General features: G+C 35.2%; 1 protein-coding gene across 2 annotated transcripts in view; it reads right to left on the bottom strand.

The window, feature by feature from the left end:
* Nucleotides 1-25,931, bottom strand: part of SRBD1 (S1 RNA binding domain 1) — a 236,043-nt gene that overhangs the window by 160,697 nt on the left and 49,415 nt on the right. For both annotated transcript variants that reach the window (XM_082427667.1, XM_082427668.1), the window contains exons 10-14: nt 20,879-20,982; nt 16,794-16,901; nt 13,160-13,317; nt 9,249-9,339; nt 8,406-8,513 (exon numbers count right to left, since the gene is read on the bottom strand). In XM_082427667.1, the coding sequence (XP_082283793.1) occupies nt 8,406-8,513; nt 9,249-9,339; nt 13,160-13,317; nt 16,794-16,901; nt 20,879-20,982 (569 nt within the window). The remainder of the gene's footprint in view (nt 1-8,405; nt 8,514-9,248; nt 9,340-13,159; nt 13,318-16,793; nt 16,902-20,878; nt 20,983-25,931) is intronic.

Genomic DNA, 25,931 nt, shown 5'->3' with positions numbered 1-25,931 from the left:
GAGCCATACATATATGAGCAGTTGATTTTCAACAAAAATGCCAAGGCAATTCAATGGGGAAAGGAAAAATCTTTCAACAAATGGTACTGGAATAATCCATAGCCATATAGAAAAAAAGAACTGCTTATCATATATAAAAATTAACTTTAAATGGATCACAGACCTAAATAAATTTAAAGCTGTAAAACTTCTAAAACAAAACACAGAGGAAAATCACAGTGACCTTAGTTTTTCCAAACATTACTTACACAGGACAAAAGGCAAGAATATATAAAACAAATTGATAAACCGGACTTCATCAAAATTTAAAATGTTTGCTTCTCCAAAGACCATGTTAAAAAATGAAAAGGTAAGCTTCAGACTGGGAGAAAATGTTTACAAAACATGTATTTAACAAAGGAGTTGTATTCAGAATAAATATAAAATACTCTTACTCAATAATAGGAAGAAAAACAATCCAATTTTTTTTTTAATGGGAAGAAGATCTGGACAGATACTACAAAGAAAATACATGGATGACAAATAAGCAAATAAAGGTGCTCAACATCATTTATTGCTAAGGATGTTGCTTAAAACTACAATGAAATATCACTACACATCCACTAAGATAGCTAAATTTAAAAGACTGGCCATACCAAGCAGATGGATGAGAATATGGGGAAGCCGGAACTCTGATACACTGCTGGTGGGAATGCAAAATGGTAAAACCACCTTGGAAAACAGTTTGGCAGTTTCTTAAGTTAAACATACACCTACCATACAACATAGCCATTCCACTCATACTTATGTACCCAACATAAATGAAAGCATATGTCCATGCAAAGACTTGAACAAGAATGTTCATACAGCTTTATTTGTAATAGCCAAAAACTGGCAACAATCCAAATATCCATCAACAGGTAAATGAACAAACTAATTATGATTTAACCATACAACAGAATACTCAGTAACAAAAAGAACAAACTATGGCATATATAACATCATGGATGAACCTCAAAATAATTACACTGTGTGAATATATACTGTATGATTCCAATTATATACAAGTCTAGATGATGCAAGCTAATCTATAGCTACATAAAGCAAATCAGAGGTTGCCTGGGAGATAGAGGGGTCAGGGAAGGCAGGATGGATTATAAAGGAACACAAGGAAATTTGGGGGCTAATGGGTATGTTCATTATCTTAATTGTGGTGATAGTTTCATGGGAGAACACATATGTCAAAACTTAGGAAACTGAAAACTTTAAATATGTGCAGTTTATTATATGCCAATTATCTTTCAAGCTGAAAAACTAACAAATAGGACTTCTAGAAGTAAAAAATATAACTTCTAGAAATAAAAAATTCAATGGATGGGTCTGAAAGCTAAAGAAAAAGCTAGTGAATTGGAGAAAAGATCTGAAGAAATCAACCACAAAGCAGCCCAGAGAAACAAGAAACGGAAAATGAAAAGAGGGAGGTTAAAAGGCATGGAGGATAGAGTGAGAAGCCTGAATAGATATTATTAGAATTTCAGAGGGAGAACAGAGAGAAAAAATGGGACTGAGGTAATATTTGAAAAATGATGGCTGAGATTTTGAAGAACGAAAAGATATCACTCTACCGATTCAAGAATCCCAATAAATTTTAAGTAGAATAAATAAAGAAAGCAGTATAAATGCTACCTAATAGCAAAAAGGAACAATAAACAATTTGATATTTTATTTCTTATCAACATAGCTATACTCTTCTGATTGAGTTGTCAATGACAAATTTGGAAACAGAAATGCCCTTTCTCCTTAGCTCATTACAAATACCATACTAAACATGCCTATAAATAAATACTGAAATTATGGTCAATAAGTCTGTACTGATAGGTTTAAAACTAAAGATACATCAAAGATTGGAAATAATCCAGCTGTCAAACAACAGGAGATGTCAAAAATATGGTATAACCAAACGAGAATTAAGGTAGGGAAAAGGGAGAGAAGAAGGAGAAAAATGAGGGAAGGAGAAAGGAAACAGGAAAGGAGAGGAGCGGAGGAAAAGGAAGGGAAGAAATCAGGTGTCTCTGCTGTTTACAAAACACCAGAGTTGGCAGAAAAGAGAGGCCTTAAGAAAGAATGGGGGAAATCTGCACCCATTCCTTGTTCAAAACTACCCTCAGGTTATCTAACAGCCTTCTATCCTCTGTTTCTGTTATCTAAGCTGATTGAAGTTCTCTCATTAATTTTTCGTTTCTTGGAGAATAAAGCTTCAAAGCAGCCATACAAGTAACTGAGGATAATGAGGTTTTGTGGTTTCAAAACAAAAAGTCAGCAGACATAAAGTTTCAAGAATAATACAAAACTCAAAAGCCATAAAGAAAAAGACAGACAAATCTGAGAAAATAATATTTTAAATTCGATATGAAATACAGCTCAAATTGTAAACACAAAAACAGGGGAAATGATTAGCAAAATTTGCAAAAAGTATGACAGATTAATCATTACTATAGACATTTACAAATCTGAACAAGATAAGCAATTATGAACAAGATGAAAAACGTCTAAAAGACAAAAAATATGGGCAAAGGACTTCCCTGGTGGTTCAGCGGTAAAGAATCTGCTGCAGGGGATGCGGGTTCGATCCCTGGTCAGGGAACTAAGATCCCACATGCCGTGGGGCAACTAAGCCCGCATACCACAACTAGTGAGCCAGTGCACCTGAACCAGAGAGCCGGTGTGCTGCAAACCACAGAGCCCACGCACTCTGGAGCCTGCGTGCCACAACTAGAGAGAAGCCCAGTGCCTCAATGAAAGATCCCATGTGGCGCAACTTAGACCCGACACAGCCAATAAATAAATAAATAAATAAATTAATTAATTAATTAAATGGGCAAAGGACACAAACAAGCCACCCATACATACACAAAAAATCCAGAAATGGCCAATAAATATATAAAAAGATATTTGACTTCATTACTAATAACAATAATAATGTGCTGTTCTAAGTGCTTTATACTATATATAAACTCATTTAACCTTCAATGATAACTCTGTAGGATGCGTACTATTATTATTCCACTTTATGCATGATGAAACTGAAATACAGACAGGTTTATTGGTATGAGAAGATGATAATATATTAAGTAGGGAAAAGGTTATAAACCATGTACAGTGTGAGTTCCTTTTTATAATACACACACACACGCACACAAGAATAATCTAGAAATATGCTCTAAAATATAAATAACAGTTTAGATAATAGAATATCCTGTCACTTATCTATATTTTCCAATCAATCTATGATAATAAATATTATTATCTTTAAAGAAATGTATGTTTTTAAAATTTTAATCAAAAGATTCTCATTAGCTACACTATTACGCAGTTTTCACAAATGAGTTAACCCTTTGAAGATCAATCTATTCCCTACAATTAAGTTATACTCTGAAAGGTATGTCAAGTTATCTCAAGCAACAGAGCTATGATTCCTTAAATTATATCTTCTGAGCTTCCCTTGTGGCGCAGTGGTTAAGAACCCGCCTGCCAATGCAGGGGACATGGGTTTGAGCCCTAGTCCAGGAAGATCCCACATGCCGTGGAGCAACTAAGCCTGTGCACCACAACTACTGAGTCTGCACTCTACAGTCTGCAAGCCACAACTACTGAGCCCGCGTGCCACAGCTACTGAAGCCCGTGCACCTAGAGCCCGTGCTCCACAACAAGAGAAGCCACCGCAATGAGAAGCCCGCACACTGCAACGAAGAGTAGCCCCCGCTCGCCACAACTAGAGAAAGGCCGCGCACAGCAACAAAGACCCAATGCAACCAAAAATAATAATAAATTAATTGATTAAAAAAAATTATATCTTCCTTCTGTTAAATGGTTGGTATGCTTCTGAAAATAAAAGAAGAAAGAGGTCCAGTGTGTACTCCACAGATGTCCAAAACCAACGTTTTTTTCCTAATAGGGTCTGGCTACCTGCTTAACCTTCACTGGCCAAGCCCCTTGGTATACACCTAACCTCAAATATTACAACTCCAATCCTCCACTACAGCTCCCCTTCCCTTTCCTCATTCTGTCGTCACATACCACACCTTCTCAGTTCATTCCATTTTCTAATTCTTTCACTATCCTAATGAATAAGGTCATTCGGAAGCAAAATTAATTTCTCTTATTTTCTATATTTGCCTGCTCAAAGTCATTCGTATATTGAAGCTTTTAGAGTAGAAACATTAAGCACGGGGTCTGAATTAACAGCACAAAATTTTATTTTCCATATTCTGCTCCCAGGTTTTGAGGGGTTTCATGTATCTGTGATTCTCCAGAATGTACATAATGCGTGATTTCTAGCAATGTTTCCACTATCAGCATGAATCTTGCCAATCATGGTTTCAAATATAAGACAGCAAGTATTAGAGATTACTTATAATTCTTTCATAGTTCATTAATAAATATATAACTCTAACCATACAATACTTTTATTTCAGAAATCATCATTTATCTTTGGCAAAATATAAGTCTATAATCCATCAAATGCAAATTTCTATATCAATGAAAAAATACAGAAAACAGTACATCATAGGTTTACCAAAGCATTAAGCAGAGGGGAAATTTTCCATAATTGTTGCAGACATTAATTCCTGTCTATAGCCTTGAAAAGACTTATCTGATTAAAAATAGTTTTATTGTTAATATTTGACAATTCAAATTAGTAAATATTTATTGAGATGCATCTATAAGTACAGAAATATGCATGTGAAGGAGGCAGAGATAAGTAAAACATAGTACCCTGATTTAAGAAGGTATCAATGTAGGAGAAACCAGATACAGTGCATATAAACACAAATGTCTCATAAGGAGCTAGCCATTTCTATATTTCAATAAATTTTACCACTGCTACACAAAAGAAAACACTATTTTTTACCAAGGAAAAACGGATTTAAAAAAAAAAAGAGAGAAGAAAATAATCAAGTGTGACATTTTAAAATGAATGGGAACAAATATTCAGATACTCAAAAAATAAAGTGACCGCCTACTATGGGCCAGAGGATTTTAAAGAACAGATCATTCTAGCACATACTTAAAACAAATGACACATATAATACTGTAGAATTTCTTTTCACAAACACTTGCAACTTTAAACATGTGTGACAAACTAAGATCTAGCATAGTTATATTCTACAACTTAATCCATTTTTTTTTTCTCCTTTGGTAACTGAGATTTGAAGCTCTGGATGACTTCCTCCATAGGAGATATAAGTATCAGAGTTTATAAGGTATTTTAAGAGAAATGATTGAGAGAGAAGTTGGATGGATGGGTCAGGATGCATGGGGTTTACAAGTGAGAAGATAAATCATGGTGTATGTTAACCTATGGCAAGTAGGTCAGGGCAAAAGGTGTTAGAAGGAATAGATAAGAAGGAATGTGCTGGTGGATGTGTCAAGAAAAGGTTTTCCAGGATAAGTAGAATTACAGGAATGCCTATCAGATTATCTGTTTAAGAGTGTTAAAAATGACTGCTAGAGAAAGCATGGACATTTCAACTTTAGTTTGCGATGTAATTTCAAGCCATTAGATGAGAAAATATGGTTTCTTCATAAAGGCATGTTGAACTGGCAAAATGATAACAAAATGAAATTGAACAGCTGATTTCCTAAAGCACACACTGTAACTTCTGATTAAGTATTTGTATCATTGAGGATTTCAAAAGCACATAATAAAATACTAGCAAATATATTCCAAAAGTACATTAAAAGAATAATACACTATGACAAAGAAAAGTTCAACTCAGAACTGCAGAGATGGTTCAATTGCAGGAAATCTACTACTTTTATGATTCAGCATATTGATCAAAAGAGGATAAAAAAAGCTCTTTAGAGAAAAATTATTATGGTAAAATTCTGAAAAAGCATTAATGTTACCTTTTATTCTTGATTTTTAAAGTATAATAAAATAGGAATCAGTATTTTTAAAACACTCATAAATAAAGACTATTTCCTTTAAAAGATTTAAAAAAAAATATACAAAAGGCAGTATCTTACTTAAGGGAAACACTAGAAGCATTCTAATAAAAGTAAAGGAGGAAAAAAAAAATCCACTATCACTACTACTATTTAATAGCCTTTCAAAGATACTGCATGACACCTTTAAAGAGAAGAAAATAAAAAGGTATAAAACTAGAAAAAGAACTGATAAATTCATCATCTTTTGCAGATGGTATGACCATATCATATCTCTTGAAATCCAAGAAAATGAACTGAAAAACTAATTATAACAATGAAAGAATTCTGTACTATGGTTGGGGAACCAAATTAACATTAAAAAAGGGCTCCTTCATAGAGATATAAAGTAACGTAGTAAAGTAATTCTTTTTTTTTTTTTTCTGAAACATTTATATTAACATATTTCCATACAAATAACCCAATGAAAGTTTAGTATTAGTTGTTTTGTTTGTTTTTTTATACTGCAGGTTCTTATTAGGCATCAATTTTATACACATCAGTGTATACATGTCAATCCCAATCGCCCAATTCAGCACACACAAACACAAAAAGAGAGAAATACAAAAGAAAGTTTTAATATTGAATATGAAAAATAATTATAAAGAAAACTTCAAAATGTTACTGAAAGCAAAAGCATTCCCCATTTTAATGATGGAAAGAGAAACTCAGAGAGGCAGAGTAAGTCTTCCAAACTTGCATAACTAGTAAATGGTGACAACAAAAGATGAACCCAGATTTGTCTGGCTCCAAAGCTCATCCTCTTTCTACTACCATATACTGCTGCAAGTTCAAGAAAGAGAGCCTCTGTAAGCAAATTCAGATGAAATCCAACAAGTCTTCACTATTTAATGTTTTTAATAATTTGAAAGTTCTATTTATAATTACTATAAATGTATCCAAGATATTTATATCCAATTAATGTGAACAAGTTAAAAAGAAATCAAAGAAGTTGCCTGAAATAAACTGTATTAGCTATGTCAGGTCCTTGTGGTAGGTTCTCAAAAGGACTGGGTACATGTGTGCAATTCCCAGAATAGAGAAGATCCACAGTATTTCCTAGACCAAACTGAATAAGAAGGAGAGGGAAAAAAGCTGAGCCAAACTATTCAACCTGATCCTTTCCTGAACCATGATCCCATGGCACCTACAGTTTGTCCCTGACCTTCTAATCCCCTTTGGTTACTCTACGTCTGTTTTTCTAAATTCTTGATTATACTCTTGACACACGGAATATTACACTAAATACAAGACCCCTCTCTTTTGGCCTATCTGAATGGATCCTAGAATTCTTCTTCCTGTGTTGGCTTTTGGTTTTGTTTTGTTGATCCTGATCCCATACTTATCAGTTGACTATACTTAGTTATTACATTTCTCAAAAAGCAGTGGGAGATGGCTCTTACATGCTCTACCTTAGATATCATCTATTATAACTATCTTCTCTCCTAGAATTAAACCCTTTAGGATTTAGCATTCTACCACACTTTGGAAAAGGTAAAGGTGGCTATTTGAGGTTCAAAGGGAAAGTAAGGAAACAATGGTGGATGACAGCAAAACTACTACAGATCTAGGAGCAGGACTAAAGAAATGGGTCATGCTAATACAAAGTTATTTAGAAGTCAACTGTATGCCTATACAAAATGAAAGCGTGTGATGAAGAGACTAACAAGAAAGGAACATCAGAAATGCTTAAAAAAAAAAAAAAAAGAGGGCTTCCCTGGTGGCGCAGTGGTTGAGAATCTGCCTGCCAATGCAGGGGACACGGGTTCGAGCCCTGGTCTGGGAAGATCCCACATGCCACAGAGCAACTAAGCCCGTGCACCACAACTACTGAGCCTGCGCGTCTGGAGCCTGTGCTCCGCAACAAGAGAGGCCGCGATAGTGAGAGGCCCACGCACCGTGATGAAGAGTGGCCCCCGCTTGCTGCAACTAGAGGAAGCCCTCGCACAGAAACGAAGACCCAACACAGCCAAAAAATAAATAAATAAATTAAATTAAATTAAAAAAAAAAAAGAAACACTTTTAATTTGTAATACTTACCTTGGCTCTCAGTTCTGAAGGCCAATGATTCATAGTCATCAAAACTTTGGGAGAAGAAGGCTGTTATCAACGGTCTATAGCTGCTAGACCTATACACCATTCTACTTATTAGTCACTACTTAGCTAGAGCCATCACACAAAGTACTGCCTGGAAAATCCCATGAATTCAAGTAAGCCCTAACTTGCTGCATCTGTGAGTGGTTTCAGGATACTGAAATGCCAATTTCTCCAAGAGGCAGACACTTTACATTGTCCTGCAAAGCTCCTACGAATAGGAAGAGGTGATATGAGGGCAAACAAGAAGTACATCTTAAAAAGACAAGGGAGAATTTATCACAGAAGGAACTTCAGAAGTTCCTTTGCCTCTCAAAGAAAACAAACATTCCTAACATCCTTACCAGTAAACGATGTCCAGTGGTGCAAAGTAGTTTTTCATTATCAGGTCAGCAAAGTAAGCTTCTGTTTCCCGGCAGGCAGTTCCATTTCCAATCACCACTGTGCTGCAGCTTCAAGGAGAAACAGAATGAGAAACTGGATGAGATCAAGGCATGCTTCTAAATCAATCCGGAGAAAATGGACAGAATGCACGAACAGTATTATATGATGCTCTTATTCTCTCATATATCCAAGCAATCTCTCCACTATCTCACAGGGGCCACGCAGACTTATGTAGAATAAAAGACACTGTTCCTGTACTTGGTATTATAGGAGGCAGTGGAGAAATGTCTTATGGTCACACAATCTCAAGAATAGTCAGCTTTCTTCCCATCTAGAAGGAATGAAATTTAGACATGAATAAGTAAACTCTGGAACATTCTAAGCCATAATAAAGAATTATGACTGAATTATGTAATATGTTTTCAAGTAATTTTTGAAGCTTCTCTAACTACTGCCACATCCATTCCTCAGATCCATGAAAAAGAAAGAAAGAAAGAAAGAGAGAGGGGGAGGGAGAGGGGAAGAAAGAAAGAGAGAGAGAAGGCCCAAACTGAAGAATTAAAACCTCACTTTTGGTCATATTACCACCTTTGTTTAGCGAAGGTGGCAGAGGAAGGGAGTAGCATTCCTCCAGAGTCTCCAAATGTACAGTTCTCCAGCAATTTGCCCCAGCATTGTTTTACATGGTTCCTTTTCTAACACCAAGGCACTTCCTTTAATCCCTCCCTCCAAATTAGGGACTTCAAAGATATCTCTGATTGGCTGAGCCACTGAAATACTCAAAAGGTTACTTATTTTCATACTTGAAATTCAGCAAAAGCCTCTTTATTTTCTCTGCCTCTCGGAAGCCTTGTCCACAATGCAAGTATACCACGTCAGTATGAAGTATCTGACCTTAGGAAAAAATGAAAAGAAAAGGCCATTTTGTAAGAAATTACGAAACATAACACACCACTGATTTGATTAAGCAAGTTGAAACTGAAAAAGGAACTGGTTCATCTTTTAAAATGCAGTCTGAATCTTTCATATTCCTTAATCAGATTCCCCCTTAAGCATTCTGAAATTTTGTTACCTCCAAAGTTATTAGAACTCTATTTTGGTATACAAAAATCATTATCAACTAGATAATATGCCATGATACCTAAAAGAGAAATGATTTTTAATAACACTTAACATCAAAAATAGTAAAAGCTGGGACTTCCCTGGTGGCGCAGAGGTTAAGAATCTGCCTGCCAATGCAGGGGACAGGGGTTCGAGCCCTGGTCCAGGAAGATCCCACATACCACAGAGCAACTAAGCCCATGCACCACAACTACTGACCCTGTGCTCTAGAGCCCGTGAGCCACAACTACTGAGCCCGCGTGCCACAACTACAGAAGCTCACGCACCTAGAGCCTGTGCTCGGCAACAAGAGAAGCCACCACAATGAGAAGCCTGCGCACCGCAACGAAGAGTAGCCCCCCAAAGAGTAGCCCCCACTCGCCGCAACTAGAGAAAGCCAGAAAACCTGCAGGCAGCAACGAAGACCCAATGCAGCCAAAAAATAAATAAAATTTTTAAAAAAAAATAGTAAAAGCTAACAGTTACTGAATATTTACTGTATATCAGTGAGTGTTGTAATACTATTCTATTTCTTCCTTTGGGTTGTAGATATGTAAATCTCTTTACCTTATGTAATTTTTTTCAGCTGCATACTTATGAACTGTGGGCTTTTCTGTACTATATTTCAGCCAGAAATATATTTTAAAATTTGAGGGTAACTCCTAAAGAATAGAAATAATGAGCCAGGTGACCAAATTAGGAAGTTAGGAAAAGGACGACAGAATAACCTCAAAGAAAGTGGAAGGAAGAAAATAATAAAGTTAAAAAAGCAGAAATTAATGAAATAGAAAAAAACCCCATATAACAGAGAGGACCAATGAAGCTTAAAATTTTAAATCACCTGTTAAGAAAAATACATACTTTTAGCTATACCAATCAAGTAAAAGAAAGGATGACACAAATAAATTATATTAGAAATGAAAAGGGAGTATAACTAGAGATTCAGCACCAATTTACAAGATACAGAGAGATTATTATAAACAACTTGATGTTAATTTAGATTAAATGATGAAATGGATAAATTCTTGGAAAAGTCTTACCAAAACAGACTGAAAATACATATGCATGTATGTATGTATGTGTGCATAAAATTTTAAAAAGAACCATTCTATAAACAATACAAATACAGTAAAGGATAAAAGCCATATGATAGCTCAATAGATGCAGGAAAAAACACTGACAAAATATACTTCCCATCTATTGTAAAAATGCACAGCATGAAAACAGAGCAACTTAGGACAGCAAAATCAAAAGCCCATGACTGTATTTATAAAAACAAGTATCCCCACAAAATGCAAAAGGTGGGCAGGTGGGAACAATGCACCAATAACCACCAAGACCAATGTACATCAGCATTTCTGTGGGAGGAGGCACAGAGAAACAATGGAGTATCTCATGGATCTGAGATTGGAGGAAGCCTCAAAATGTCAGAAGGTACTTCCCTGGAAATCAAAACTGGCCCGTTTGAGAATAGAAAGTAAAACTGGAAAAGACCTTTGCATACTCTACTCTAATTTATAGGTCAGTACAAAGGTTGCACAGTAAGTTCAGAAAGGACTGGAAAACTCTGATCTCTGAACTCTTGAAATTAACAAGTAGAACATTCTTTTCAAGACAAAACCCCACAGTGAGAAAAAACTGTTGAGCATCATATCCACATTGAGCAAGGTAAGAACAGTATGGACAAAGGGGAAAAAACATCTAGATAAAAGGGAAGAAAGCAATAGGAAAGCAAATTTCACAGAGAGTATAAGGTTATCTCTCTATCCAAACAGATAAAGTTTTTCTTCCCAATAATTTGGAAAAAGTAGAAATGATAGTTCTAGAGATATACAGCTAGCCTTCCATCCTAAAAGCTGAGAAAAACTAATTTTATGTAAAAGTAAGCAACAGAAAAGGATCATAGTCAAATTTCATATAGAATGATTATTTTTCAAATCAGGAAATAAAAAAGACTAGTATGATGTCTACAGAAAGATGTGCCCAAAAACAGAGAAAAACTGTAACCTAATATATAAGAACAAGCTATCAAAAAAAAGATTAGAGAAAATGAGAATAAAATAAATCAGAATTAGAAAATGTCAGAAGTAAGATCAAAGAACTTAGGAATGAATTAAATATGAAAGAAAAAGTTATTCTAGGAATGAAAACTTAAACCAAAAGAAACATAAGAAAAATGTAATCAAAAAAATTAAAAGGTGAAGAAGTTCACCACAGAACTGTAATCTATTTTTTATAAATACCAAATGGAAATTCAAAAACTTAAAAACATAACTTAAATAAATAACTCAATGGATGGATTTAATAGCACATTAGACATAGCAGAATAGAGGATTAATTAACTTAAAGACAATTAATAAAAAGTAAAAGAATTGAAAATAGAAGAGGAAATTGAATGGTCTAAAATACACATAATTAGAATTCCAGAAAGAGATGCAAGAAGGTCTACAAACCTCAAGCAGAATTCATGTCCCCCTCCCTCCAAAACAAACAAATAACACACACACAAACAGCTAAGCATATAAGAAAACTTCTGAAAACCACAAAGAAAAAATCTTAGCAGGCAGAGGAAAAAATTATCACCTTCAAAGCAACAATAATAAGATTTTTGTCTGACTTCTCAACAGAAACTGTAATAGCCAGGAAAAAAAAAAAAAGAAAGAAAGAAATGACATCTTTAAAGCACTGAAAATAACTGCCAATCTTGAATTCTACACCCAGCAAAAATATTTTTCAAAACCGAAGGCAAATCAGAAACATTCAGACAAAAAAACCGAGACAATTTGTCACTAGCTGATCCACATTAAAAAGTAAGAGTAGAGTTTTAGGAAGAAAGAAAGTGATCTCAAATGGAAACACAGAAATGCAGAAAGAAATGAAGATAACAGAAAGGGCAAATAAATGAGTAAACAGGAAAAAAAATACTGACTGGACAAAACAATAAAAATGTCTCGTGGTATTTAAAATATACACAGAATCAGGACTTCCCTGGTGGTCCAGTGGTTAAGAATCCGCCTTCCACTGCAGGGGACGCAGGTTCGATCCCTGGTTGGGGAACTAAGATCCCACACGCCACAGGGCAACTAAGCCCGCGAGCTGCAACTACTAAGCCTGCGCACTCTGGAGCCCGCGTGCCACAACTAGAGAGACGCTCACGCGCAGCAACTAGAGAAGCCCGTGCACCGCAACAAAAAGATCCTGCATGCTGCAACTAAGACCCAATGCAGCCAAATAAATAAATAAATAAATATTTTTAAAAAAACAAAAATAAATAAAATATACACAGAATCAAAATGTATCATATATAAATGCAGTCAGTATAAACAGAAGTTGATGGGGGATAAACAGAGTTATTAAAGTCTGAGCCCAGTTAATCCTCAATACATCCATTGTGACATAGGAAAGGGCATAAATGATAGTAAATGTTGACTGTTTGAGTCAACAAACAGGCCAAACAGGAAGCTTCATCCTGATTCCTATATCCCTTTTTGTGAGAAAACCATCTTCTATTCCTTGAAAATTAGCATTATTTCCAAATCCTCATGAAGTATATGAAGTGAAATTTATGACCAACCAAACAACTTCTATATAAAATGCTGAAAGGTATGCTTACTGGTAGGAGAAATTATAGCTAATTTGCAACCGTGTTTATAACCGGGATCCACTCCCATCAAGGTACGCCCTGGGACAGGGCTTGTTAAAAGGAGCTGACGAAGGTTCCGTCCAAACATCATTACTGATTCTTTCTCTGCATCTGATGTTAGTTTGGCTCTTTAGAAATAGAAAAAGAGAAGAAAAAAGAAAAAGTACTCAGTTTTCATTCATTCAAATTTTCTTCCAGAAAAAGAACACAATTATTCCTCATTGGAGCATTCATTACAACAAAATAACTTAAGATCTTTAGAAACAGAAAAAGAGAAGAAAAAAGATAAAGTATTCAGTTTTCATTCATTCAAATTTTCTTCCAGAAAAAGAACACAATTATTCCTCATTGGAGCATTCATTATAACAAAATAACTTAAGAGAAAAAAAATCACATACAAAATTATATTGAGTCTCTTTTTGCTAAGCTCAGTGATACAGATACCACAAACAATTTTGTGGTATCAAACCTGCTGAGTTTGTCATACCTACACTCCTTCTCTATCTGCTCACCCTTATATAAGAAATCTACATGTATAAGTATCTGTGTATACGAGAGAGACAGGGTGTATAAAGATTTGGACATTACATGGGATGTCAAAGTTTATCAGCTGATTAAAAATATAAACACATAATTAGTGGTCAATTATTGAATCATAAGTAGCCTCCTCCAACAATGCTTAGTTTTACACCCTCACCTATATATATCTCAAGGCCATCTTCTCACTCTATTCCATTCCCCACATCTACCCCCTCGTCACTCTCACAGTGATGTGACATGACCACAGATATTAATACCAGTCCAGAACCCTGCCTCACATAAATAACTTCCCAATTTTATCCAGAGAAGCTATTAAAAGTCTAATTTTCAAACTTTTTCTAGGATAAAAAAATATGTCTATATTGGATTTAAAGGCATTTGGAAACTAAGTTTTACACCATTTGCCTATTTAACAAGCGTTCTTAACATATTATCCCCTGAAACGCAAAAGAATTTATTAAAAGTATGTCTTCTCTATTAGACCAGGTTAAAAAAAAAGTGCATGCCAATGGCCACAAGAACAAAGCAATTCAGGGCACATTTCTATCAGCGTTGAGGTAGAATTATCTACATATCTAAAGGTACATACAGCTAATCAACATTTGTTTTCCTGGCTTAATTCAGCTTCTTACGGCTTTTCTCTCATCTTCTCTAATATTTCACTGTCATTCTCCCTGCATTCAGCCAAGCAACATGAAGATATCATTACAGGTATTTCTAAATATTCACGTTTAACTTTATTTATTGAGTGAGCACTGTACTCAGTCTTATATAAGGTACTGTGATTGATGTAAGAGATACAAAGCTGAAAAAATCCCTACCCTGAAGATCACTGTCTAGTGGAAGAAACAGAAAAATAAACAGACGAGTATAACACACGGTAGGGATAGCTAAGTTAGGAGAACTTTCTAAAAGAGATGTCTTCTCAGGTGAATCAAGAAGGATAAGTAATAGTTAAGCAAACAAAGGCAGGGATAGTAGCTGAAGAGCACTGAGAAAACACTGGGCAACAGAAGCAGCAGATGTCAAAGCTCATGGCTCATTTATAGAAAAAGCAAGTTAACGTCATATGATAAAATAAGAAGAAATACCAAGACAAAGGGCTACAGAGGAAGAAAAAAACAGACCACAAAGGGTTCTTCTAAAGAGCTTGGATTTTATCCTGGAGACAAAGAAGATCCACTGAAGGATTTTAAGTAGAAGAGTATGAAATAATCAGATGGGAATTTAAGGATGGCCATGTGGAATATGTATTAGAAAATACAAGACAGAGATCATCTATGATCCTAGTATAGTAATTCAGACAAGAAATGATGATAACCTGAACTAACCATGGATATACTTTCTCCTAGTAAAGATGGAGATAAAGAGGAGGCAAAATTCAAGATATAATAAAAGATGGCATAATAGACAGCACTTGGTAATACTGATAATGTAGTTTTGATGAAAGAGGTATGTGTGAAAAATGACACAGGGATGAATGATCATGACAGTCATGGAAACAAAAATGCAGAAGTAGACTCTGAATCTTATATAGTCAACTGAATAAAATGGCTGCAAAATAATATAGTCTATTTGATCTCTTTTAATACACACACATGAATGGAGAAAAGTCTAGTTAACAATGGTTATCTCTACGTGGTGAAATTATATGGGTTTTTTTTCCTTTGTGTTTTACTGATTCTTTCAATTTTTCTGCATTTGGACAAATTTCTTTTTAATTAGAGAATTAAAGTAATTTTCTTTAAAAAATAAATCAGTTGAGGGTTTTCTCCCTCAACTGCTGTTCAGGTAATTACAAGTATTTCTATGAAGAGACACATCTGTAGACAACGTCTGCAAACCAACTTATGGAATGAAATAAGATATATTTTTTAACCACAGGCATTTTAGAAAAAGAGGAGGAAAGTGCTCTTGCTTGCCACTGCTAATGGAAGTCGGAGAAGAATTATACATTAAATAATCCCACAGCAAACTGCACAAATTAAATCTCAATGAAATTATTCCACAAGCAGTAAAGCTATTCACATCAAATATATGTAAAAATGTCAAATGTACCACTGGACATTATATGCGACATGAGAAAACAAGATAAAAGGATGAATCAAGAGAATGAATGATTTTGATAAAAAAGAGGTTGGACAAAGGAGCTATATATCTTTTTTATTAGTACCTGCTCACTCCCTACTCTAAATGCCTCCAAAGTCAATGGCCAAGTCCAGTAAAAGAAAAACAGACAAACATAAAGGCTGCTATAAATTCTAGTGAGGCTGAAGAGATGGCTAGAAATCTATAGTTTCCAGGTGACCCTTGCTGAAACACTAAATAAACGGGAATGAAGAAAATCTATAGCACATAGAAAGGAATATATGAAGGCATGGCTGGTGTCTAAACATTGACTACCAAGACAAAGGCTAGAGAGAAGCAGGAAAGAGGGTTTTTGCCTCCCAACATTTCTGTCCATCTCCTCCCCTAAAAACAATTCGGTACCTCACGTCTTTTGCAGTTCTTTGTAACCTTTAGTTCTTCTGCTACTCCATTTAGATGGTCACCTTAATAATCTCCTAATATTTGTTCATCACTGCTGATAATTATTCATTGAAACAACTCCATTTGCTAATATATATTAGCTTTCTCTCATAGTAATACATTCATCATGTACTCCTCTGATTTCCTTATGCTTTTTTTGGCTCTCTTACCTCTAAAACTACTGCCAACTAACTTCTCCATTAACTTCTTAGTTTGTTTCTCCCAAGCCAAATCTCTCATCAATAAAACCATTTGTTTGGCTTGGTTGTCAAATTGCAAGACTAGTATTGCAGAACTGGAAGGGGTACACATTAAGTGGTCAAGATTTGAAAAGTATACCATAAATGTTTTGTGATCTATGCATGTGAATGTCTCTATAGATTGAAATCTATGCTTAAATTTAAGACTTTGTGATTCTGACTCAGTTCTTTGGATTGGTTAATGGATCAACAAATATTTACTACACACTTTAATGGGCCTATTACCATACATAAAAATAAACAGTCCAGAAAGTTAAATAAGACAAGATGCATACCTGAACTCTCTACAAAGGAGAGGATAAATAAGGCGTTTAAAGGAATCATCCAGTGAGTTGTATAAGATCTTCATTAACTCTGGCCTTGCAAAGCCACGTGGTCTCCACCTGCAAAAAAGAAAAGCCTATACTAAAACTGATGTAACAATAATAAGGTCATAAAAGGGCTCCTGGAAGAGCAGAGAGGAAGTGGAAAAGAAAAGGGGGGAAGAAACTTTATTGCATCCAAAGTAACATAATCTGTAAGAAGAGACAGTGATGTCTGAAAATTATTACTATGACATCTGGAGTTCTTATTTTTAAAAACCTGGTAACCATGGTAACACATAAAACTTAAGGGAGGAAAAAACTTTCCTATTCTGGGGAGAGTCCCCAAGGCATTATTAATAATGGTCAAAATTTTTAAGATATAAGAAAGTCACCAAAAAATTACTGAACCACTGCTATAGACTGAATTATGTCCCCTAAAATTAGTATGTTGAAGCCCTAACCCTCAAATCGGATGATATTTGGAGATGGAGCCTTTGGGAGGTAATTAGGTTTAGATGAGGTCATGAGGGTAGGGTCCCCATGATAGGATTAGTGAGTGCCCTTAAAAGAAGAAATAGCAGATACCCCCTTCTCTCTACCCCCACGTCAGGTGAGGACATAATGAGAAGGCTGCTGTCTGCAAGACAAAAAGAGGGTTCTCACCAGAAACCAAATCAGCCTGACCTTGATCTTGGACTTCCAGCCTCCAGAACAAGGAGAAAATAAATTTCTGTTGTTTAAGCCACCTAGTCTATGGTATTTTGTTATGGCAACTGAAGCTAAGACAAGCACTATGTCCTTCTTTTCCCATTTCTTAATCTCTTCCTGAGAGTTAAAGTAGATTGAGCAAAGGAGAAACTCTGTTCTAACCTTTGCCTCTTGTCATCCTTGAGTAGAACTCACTCTATTCCTCAGGTTGTACTGTTCTACTAGGCAGTGTATCTGCATACATACTGATAAATATAAATGCCAGAGAACCCACTGTTAGTAGAAACTGGAGAAAGAACAGTAAGAGAAAAACACAAGCTAAAAAGGACAAACAAATTCAGCCTTACCCCTTTTCTGTGTTCCCTACATCTACAGCATCTCTGCCCGTGTCCTTCAATGGCTCTTGAATAGAAAACATTAATATTTTATCAATGGTTCCTAATAAACCATTAATATACTTTAGGGACACTGTCATCTCCCTTACTTATAATGTGATACACCAAAGGCTACATAATAATAACTAATTGAATCCCTTCCATAGAAGGGTATTATTTGAGTAGAATATAGTTTTGTTTTTTAATTTGAATGAAAGTGCTTTTAGGCAGGACGTACATCCTTCCTTCCATCCAAATCCTTGTTTCTCCCTACTGTCATCTACACCTGAGGGCATGAAACGTAGGGAGAACTAGGATATGAATTAGACAGTTATTATTATTATTATTATTATTATTATTATTTTGTTATGTTACAGGCATACCTTGGAGATACTGTGGGTTTGGTTCCAGACCACCACAATAAAGTGATTATCACAGTAAAGTGAGTCACATGAAGTTTCTGGTTTCCTAGAGCATATAAGAGTTATGTTTACACTATAATGTAGTCTATTAAGTGTGTAATACCATTATGTCTTAGAAAACAATGTACATACCTTAACCAAAAAATAATGCTATTGGAAAAATGGTACCAATAGATACGCACAACACAGGGCTGCCACAAACCTTCAATTTGTAAAAAAAACAAAAAAAAAAAAAACCAATATCTGCGAAGCACAATAAAGCAAAGTGCAATAAAACTTATAGCTGTGTTGTTGTTATTAATTGGGGAAATTCAATGTCAAACAAAGACATCCCAGAAGAAACATCTGAGATGGCTTTAAAAAAATGAATTGTGGTTTACCAAATAAGACAAAGGAATAAAAGCATTCTGGGAAGAAACCATACCATATGTAAAAGCTTAGAGGCATGAAAGAGCATGATAAGCTCGAGTAACTAGAAGCAGATTAGTCATACAAGGGCATAAAGCTGCAGGATCAGGTTGCGGTGTAGATGAGGCTAGAAAATATGGCAGTAGCCAGATTACTGAGGCCCTTATCACCATACTCTGGAGCTTGGCCAGTTAGGAGAGAACATAGCCCTGGGTCATGGGACAATACACTAGGAAAAGAGTCCTTAGAGGCAGGAAGGCCCTAATGGAGTGATTCTTATAATGAATGTATCTGATGTCTGCTGGGGGATCATTCCCTTTAAAGCCAAACCAAGGTTTACACATTGGTTGTAGGAAAAAAATGGAAATCTTTAACATCAGATACCCAATTTCTCTGGAAGCCCCAGTAGCCTTCCTTAAACCTCAAGGTTCTCCTGTGGTGTGACGGCTCACCTCCCTGGAACAGAGTGCTGTGGGTCTATTTTATACCTAAGGATGCCTCAATTATACTCATTCACAGTGACCTTTAGACCACAGACCCAGCTATACTCACTTCCTGCATTACAGAAACTCCTTTTTCTTCCTCACCCCACAGCAATTTCTATCTCTTGACTGGCTTCCTGTGATCTATTCATTTAGCACCCGAAGGGACCTGAAACAGTATAGCGAAGTCACAGACCTTATTACTTCTAAACTTAAAGGAAATACAGTGGGTTTCCCTTACAGGGTATCATCTTAAAACTTGATTCTTCCTCTAATTCAATAGTTAAACACTGCTGAATAAAATTAAGAAGGACCTCACTTTAACTAAATTTCACAATACAAAATACATGCGATGTGCACAATGAAGCATACAAATTAAGACAGAGGCCACAAACTCAAATACCTACGGGGAGTCGGGAAAGTACTGTAAACAAACGAATAAGACCCAGGGCCTATATGTATGTTTTTGACAGAGACATGCTTTATTCACCCATTACAGACAAAGAAATATTCTTCACTCTGGCAAAGAAATATGCTCCCCCCCATTCGGTACCTATAGATAAAGATAGGCTCTCTCCATCTAGCTTTCATTTTCCCACATTTAAAATAGAAATGGATACAGGATATAGTTCCCCTTAAATCTACCACAAGAAAAAAGCAGCACCATTTTAGTGTAGCATTTTCTCAAAGTGATGTGACAGACATTTGGGAACAGAATAATTTACTTTACAAGACTATCCCATGCATTGGCACTAAAAGCTAATTTTAAAAAAGAAAAAAAGCTAGTAGCCAGCCTCAGTCATTCATTCGTTATTCATATAATATCTGATAAATTAAATATTTGATTCAATTATCCTTAATGAACAAAACATTTCAGATATACTATATACAGTATGTTTCTGTTAATTCATTTTTCATAAAAGAAAATATACTCTTTATAAAAGATGCATATGGTACAGGATTACAGTAAAAGTCTCTTTCCCCAGAAATAACCACTATTAATAATTCTTATGTACTTCCCAGATATTTCCTATTTAAACATACACAACATACGTACTTTTTAAATTTAAAAAAAATTTTTTAACATCTTTATTGGAGTATAATTGCTTTACAGTGGTGTGTTAGTTTCTGCTTTATAACAAAGTGAATCAGCTATACATATACATATATCCCCATATCTCCTCCCTCTTGCGTCTCCCTCCCACCTTCCCTATCCCACCCCTCTAGGTGGTCAGCTCCCTGTGCTATGCGGCTGCTTCCCACTAGCTATCTATTTTACATTTGGTAGTGTATATAGGTCCATGCCACTCTCTCACTTTGTCCCAGCTTACCCTTCCCCCTCTCCGTGTCCTCAAGTCCATTCTCTACGTCTGTGTCTTTATTCCTGTCCTGCTCCTAGGTTCGTCAGAACCTTTTTTTTTTTAGATTCCATATATATGTGTTAGCATACGGTACTTGTTTTTCTCTTTCTGACTTACTTCACTCTGTGTGACAGACTCTAGGTCCATCCACCTCACTACAAGACACTATATCCATTGCCTGTCACTGTTTTTTTTTTTTTTAAACACAATGGACATCTTTCCATTATCAGTACATATAGATCTCAATATAGCATTTTAAAAACGAAAAAAAGAATATTCTGTAAAAATCTATAAACAGACCTGTTTTGGATGCACCACCTACAGAACTCATTCTTCACTCCATCAGAAATGTTAACCTTGACCGTCAGTATCTTCAAATTTTCTCCACGGTTAATTGCCAGAATCTGAGTGCAAACATATATGGCAAAGACTGATGATCCACAAAATATATAAATGATCAATTTAACCAGTCAATATTTGTGAAACAAACTGGGTGGTTATCCAGTCTAGAGCTATATCAATTTTGTATTCATTTATTTACCAAGAATGTATTCAAAAATAATCATTTCTTTATATTATTTTCAAGTATTTTCAAAATAAAATACAGGTACAAAGCCTATGATATTCACAGGAAGAGATAGTGTTGATCTAAAAATCTCATTTCAGATTCTACTAATTGAAAGTTTTTGATCACCTAGAGTTAGAAGGATATACTTTTTATATTTGTGAAAAAACATTACTAAGATAAATACAAACATGGAAATTTCTAAGTGGAATATTTAATAACTACTAATTGCTACCATTTATTGAGCACTTACTAATTGTCAGGCCCATCTAAGCACTTTAAATACATTAACTCATTTATCTTCAAAGCCACCAGTGATGTATGTATTAACATCTTACTCTTATATGATAATTTTTCTAAGACTAACTTGTCCTAAATCACAAAGCTAGCAAGTAGCAAAGGAGGAATTTAAATTCAGATTGACCTGTCTCTACTTTTAATTAATATATTAAAAGAACAATTGCTTTAAAACACATTAAAAACACTCCTTAAAGAAAAGCAAACAAACCTAAAGCAAGAAGAAAGGAAATAATAAAGAACAGAGGGAAAATTAATACAATAGAGAATAGAAAAACAACAAAAAATATCAACAAAACCAAAAGTTGGTTCTTGGAAAATATCAACAAAATTGACAAACCTTTCTCTAGGCTGACCAAAGAAAAAAGGGAGACATTCCAATTATCAAAATCAGGAATGAAAGAGGGGCCGTTAATATGAATGCTATAGAAATAAAAAGGATCAAAAGAGAATACTATGAACAACTGTATGCCAAATTAGAATTCCTAAAAAGATACAAACTTCTAAACTAGAATAAAAAAGAAATAGAAAATTCAAAATTATCTATAACAAGTAAAGAGATAGAATTAGTAATTTTAAAATTTCCCACAAGGAAATACCCAGGCTCATATGGCTTCACTGCTGAATTCTACCAAACATTTAAAGAAGAATTAATAGCAATTCTTCACAAACTCTTCCAAAAATACAATAGAAGAAAAAACTTCCTGACTCTACCCTGTTCTTGCAAGAACATTGCAAGAGAAAAGTAAAGACCATTGCCTCTTATGAATATAGGTGTAAAAATTCTCAATAAAATACTAGTAAACTAAACCCAGAAACATATAAAAAGGATTATACACAAGGATCAAAAGGGATTTACTCCAGGAACGCAAGGTTGGTTTAACATCCAAAAAAGAAGTAATACATCATAACTATAGAATAAAAAACAAAAATTACATGATCATTTCAATAGAAGCAGAAAGAATATTTGAGAAAATTCCAGCAGTTGTTCATGATAAAAATACTCAAGAAACTAGGAAGAGAAAGCAAATTCTTCAAAATGATAAAGGGCACATACAAAAACTCCACAGATAACATAATGTTTAATAGTGAAAGACTGGATGCTTTCCCTCTAAGATTACAAGGGTGTCTCCTCTTGCACTTCTATTCAACATTGTACTGGAGGTTCTATCTAGGGAAATTAGGCAAGAAAAAGAAATAAAAGGCCTCTAGATTGAAAAGAAAGAAGTTAAAACTATCTCTATTTGCAGATACTATGATCTTGTATACAGAAAATCCTAAGGAGTCCACTATAAAACTATTAGAACTAATAGAGTTCAGCAAGGTTGCAGGATAATTAATTTCTACACACTAGCAATAAACATCCTAAAAATAATTTTTTAAAATTCCATTTACCATAGCACCAGCACAAATAAAATACTTTCCAATAAATTTAACAAAAGAAGTTCAAAATTATACACTGAGAACTATAAAATATTGTTTTTAAAAAAACTGAAGAAGACCTAAATAAATGGAAAGACATCCCAGGTCAATGGATCAAAAGGCTTAATATTGCTAAATGGCACTAATCCCCAAATTACTTCATAAATTCAATGTGATCCCTATCAAATCCCAGCTAGCCTCTTTGCAGAAATTGACAAACTAATTCTAAGATTCATATAGAAATGCAAGGGACCCAGAATAACTAAGTCAATCTTGTAAAAAAAGAACAAACCTGGAGGACTCCCACTTCTCAATTTCAAAACTTACTACAAAACTACAGTAATCAAGACGGTGTGGTACTGGCATTAAAGATAAACATACAGATGAATGGAATAGAATTTAGAGTCCAGAAATAAATCTATACATCTACAATCAAGTGAATGTCAACAAGGGTGCTAAGAAAATTAAATGGGGAAAATACAGTCTTTTCAACAAGTGATGCTGGTACAATGGATGGCCAAATTCAAAAGTATGAAGTTGGACAGCGTCTTCACACCATACACAAAAATTAGCTCAAAATTGATCATAGACCTTAATATAAAAACCAAACCTATAAAATGCTTAGAAGAAAATACTTGAGAAAATCTTCATAACCTTGAGTTACATAAGGCCTTAGGTAAAACACCACATGCATAATCAACACAAGAAAAAAATAAATAGATTGGATTTCAACAAAATTATAATTTTTATATCTCAAAGGATACCATCAAGAAATTGAAAAGAAAGCACTTAGCACAGGAGAAAAGTTTTGCAAATCATATATCACATAAAGGACTTATATCTAGAACATACAAATATCTCTTATAACTTAACAATAAAAAGACACAACCTAACAAAAATGTGCAAAAGGTCCAAAGAGACATATTTTTCAAAGATAATATAGAAATGTTCAATAAGTACATGAAAAGATGCTCAACATCATTAGTTAGAAGAGAAGTGCAAACCAAAACCATAATGAGAAATCAGTTCATACCAAGATGGCCATAATCAAAAAGATAGACAGGGACTTCTCTCATAGTGCAGTGGTTAAGAATCCACCTGCCAGTGCAGGGGACATGGGTTCAAGTCCTGGTCTAGAAGGATCCCACATGCCACGGAGCAATTAAGCCTGTGTGCCACAACTATTGAGCCTGCGCTCTAGAGCCTACAAGCCACAACTACGGAGCCCGCAAGCCACAACTATGGAGCCCAAGTGCCAAAACTACTGAAACCTGCGTGCCTAGAGCTCGTGCTCCACAACAAAAAGAAGCCACTGCAATGAGAAGCCTGAGCACCACAATGAAGAGTAGCCCCCGCTCGTTGCAACTAGAGAAAGCCCGTGTGCAGCAGCGAAGACCCAATGCAGCCAAAAATAAAACAAATAAATAAAATAAAATTTATATTAAAAAAAAAGATAGACAATAAGTATTGGTGAGGATATAAAGAAACGGAACTCTCATAAACTGCTGGTGGGAAGGTAAAATGGTATAGCCACTCTGGAAAACAGCAACCTTAATTTATGTAAATTCTAAAGGTATTTTCAAGTAAAATGTTAAATATAGAACAAATCCTCGAAGTTTAAAATATTACAGATACTTTAAAAAAATTCTTTAAATATATTTGAGAAATTTCCAAGGTAAACATTGGCAGAAATAAAATAATCACTTAAAAATAAACTTTTAATGCAAGATAAACTTCAGTTTGGGCTGGACAAAATCTTCAATGTCTGCCAGCTCTCTGAAATACTGAAAGGAACACTGAACAGTAAATAAAAGTTCTTCATCCAAGAATTTATCAGTAATAAATTCATTCATGCAGAATACAATATTATAGGGGAAAAAGAGTTATTTAATTCTGATTTATATAAATACATTATTAGGGACTTCCCTGGTGGCACAGTGGTTAAGAATCCGCCTGCCAATGCAGGGGACATGGGTTTGATCCCTGGTCCAGGAAGATCCCACATGCCATGGAACAACTAAGCCCGTGCGCCACAACTACTGAGTCCGCGTGCCACAACTACTGAAGCCCATGCGCCTAGAGTTCGTGCTCCACAACAAAGAGAAGCCACTGCAATGAGAAGCCCATGCACTGCAACAAAGAATAGCCCCCACTAGCCGCAACTAGGGAAAGCCTGCGCGCAGCAACGAAGACCCAATGCAGCCAAAAAAGAAAAAAAAAACCAAATAAATAAAAATATAAATACACTATTATATCAAAATATATTATTGGAGGGTGCTTTTTTTTCCACCATACCTAGTAAAGTCATAGGTCAAACTTTAAAAAATCCTAACATAGAGGATCCATGGTAGAAAAGGGAGTGGAGTAGCAGAAACAGCTTGGGGCAAAAAGTGAGGTTGAAAGTGAATACAGAGTTAAAGCAGAATTACTGTAGATGGCAGCACCGAATGTTAAACAGGTATTGTAAAAGACAAAGAAAGTGAGACATCAGTGAAAGAAGCTCCAAAAAAGAATGGGAAGGCTGAGTTACAAATTCATGTGGTGGAAAGGAGCACATTAAGGACCAGTGTGGAGAAGAAAGAAAACAAGATGCAGCTAGAAGAATTAATTTGGTAGACAGCTATAACAGCTCTTCCCACAGCATTTGGAGAAGGAGTTCCAGGTACCGTTGTTCCTTTACCACTGTCTGTCATCACTCTCCCTCACTTCTGTATTCTGGGATGCTATATGCTGGGCTATCTAGGTGAAAGCTGAAAAACAGAGTCTGGAGTCAGGGACATGAGGCCTTAGCACTATAGGGATTAAAAATCCATCTTTGTGAGCTAGCATATCATCACTCTAGCCTGCAAGATAACTAGAAAGTTCTTCTCAAAACACAGGTCTGTTTTTCAAAACTGACATTCCCAAAACGTTCTACCTTCTCAGGTCTTAGGACTGTCACACTTAGAAGCCTGTGTCAATCACAAACTTAGATTCAACCACAAACTAACTCAGAATGCCACATGTGCTAAACACACTAGTTAAAATGCAGAGACCAAAATGTTTTCAAGCAAATACTAGAAAGACTAA

This window comes from Balaenoptera physalus (genome assembly GCF_965194825.1).
Source record: "Balaenoptera physalus genome assembly, chromosome: 15".
Classification (NCBI taxonomy): domain Eukaryota; kingdom Metazoa; phylum Chordata; class Mammalia; order Artiodactyla; family Balaenopteridae; genus Balaenoptera; species Balaenoptera physalus.
Note: the sequence above shows the minus strand (reverse complement) of the source record. Positions and strands in the feature narration are given on the sequence as shown.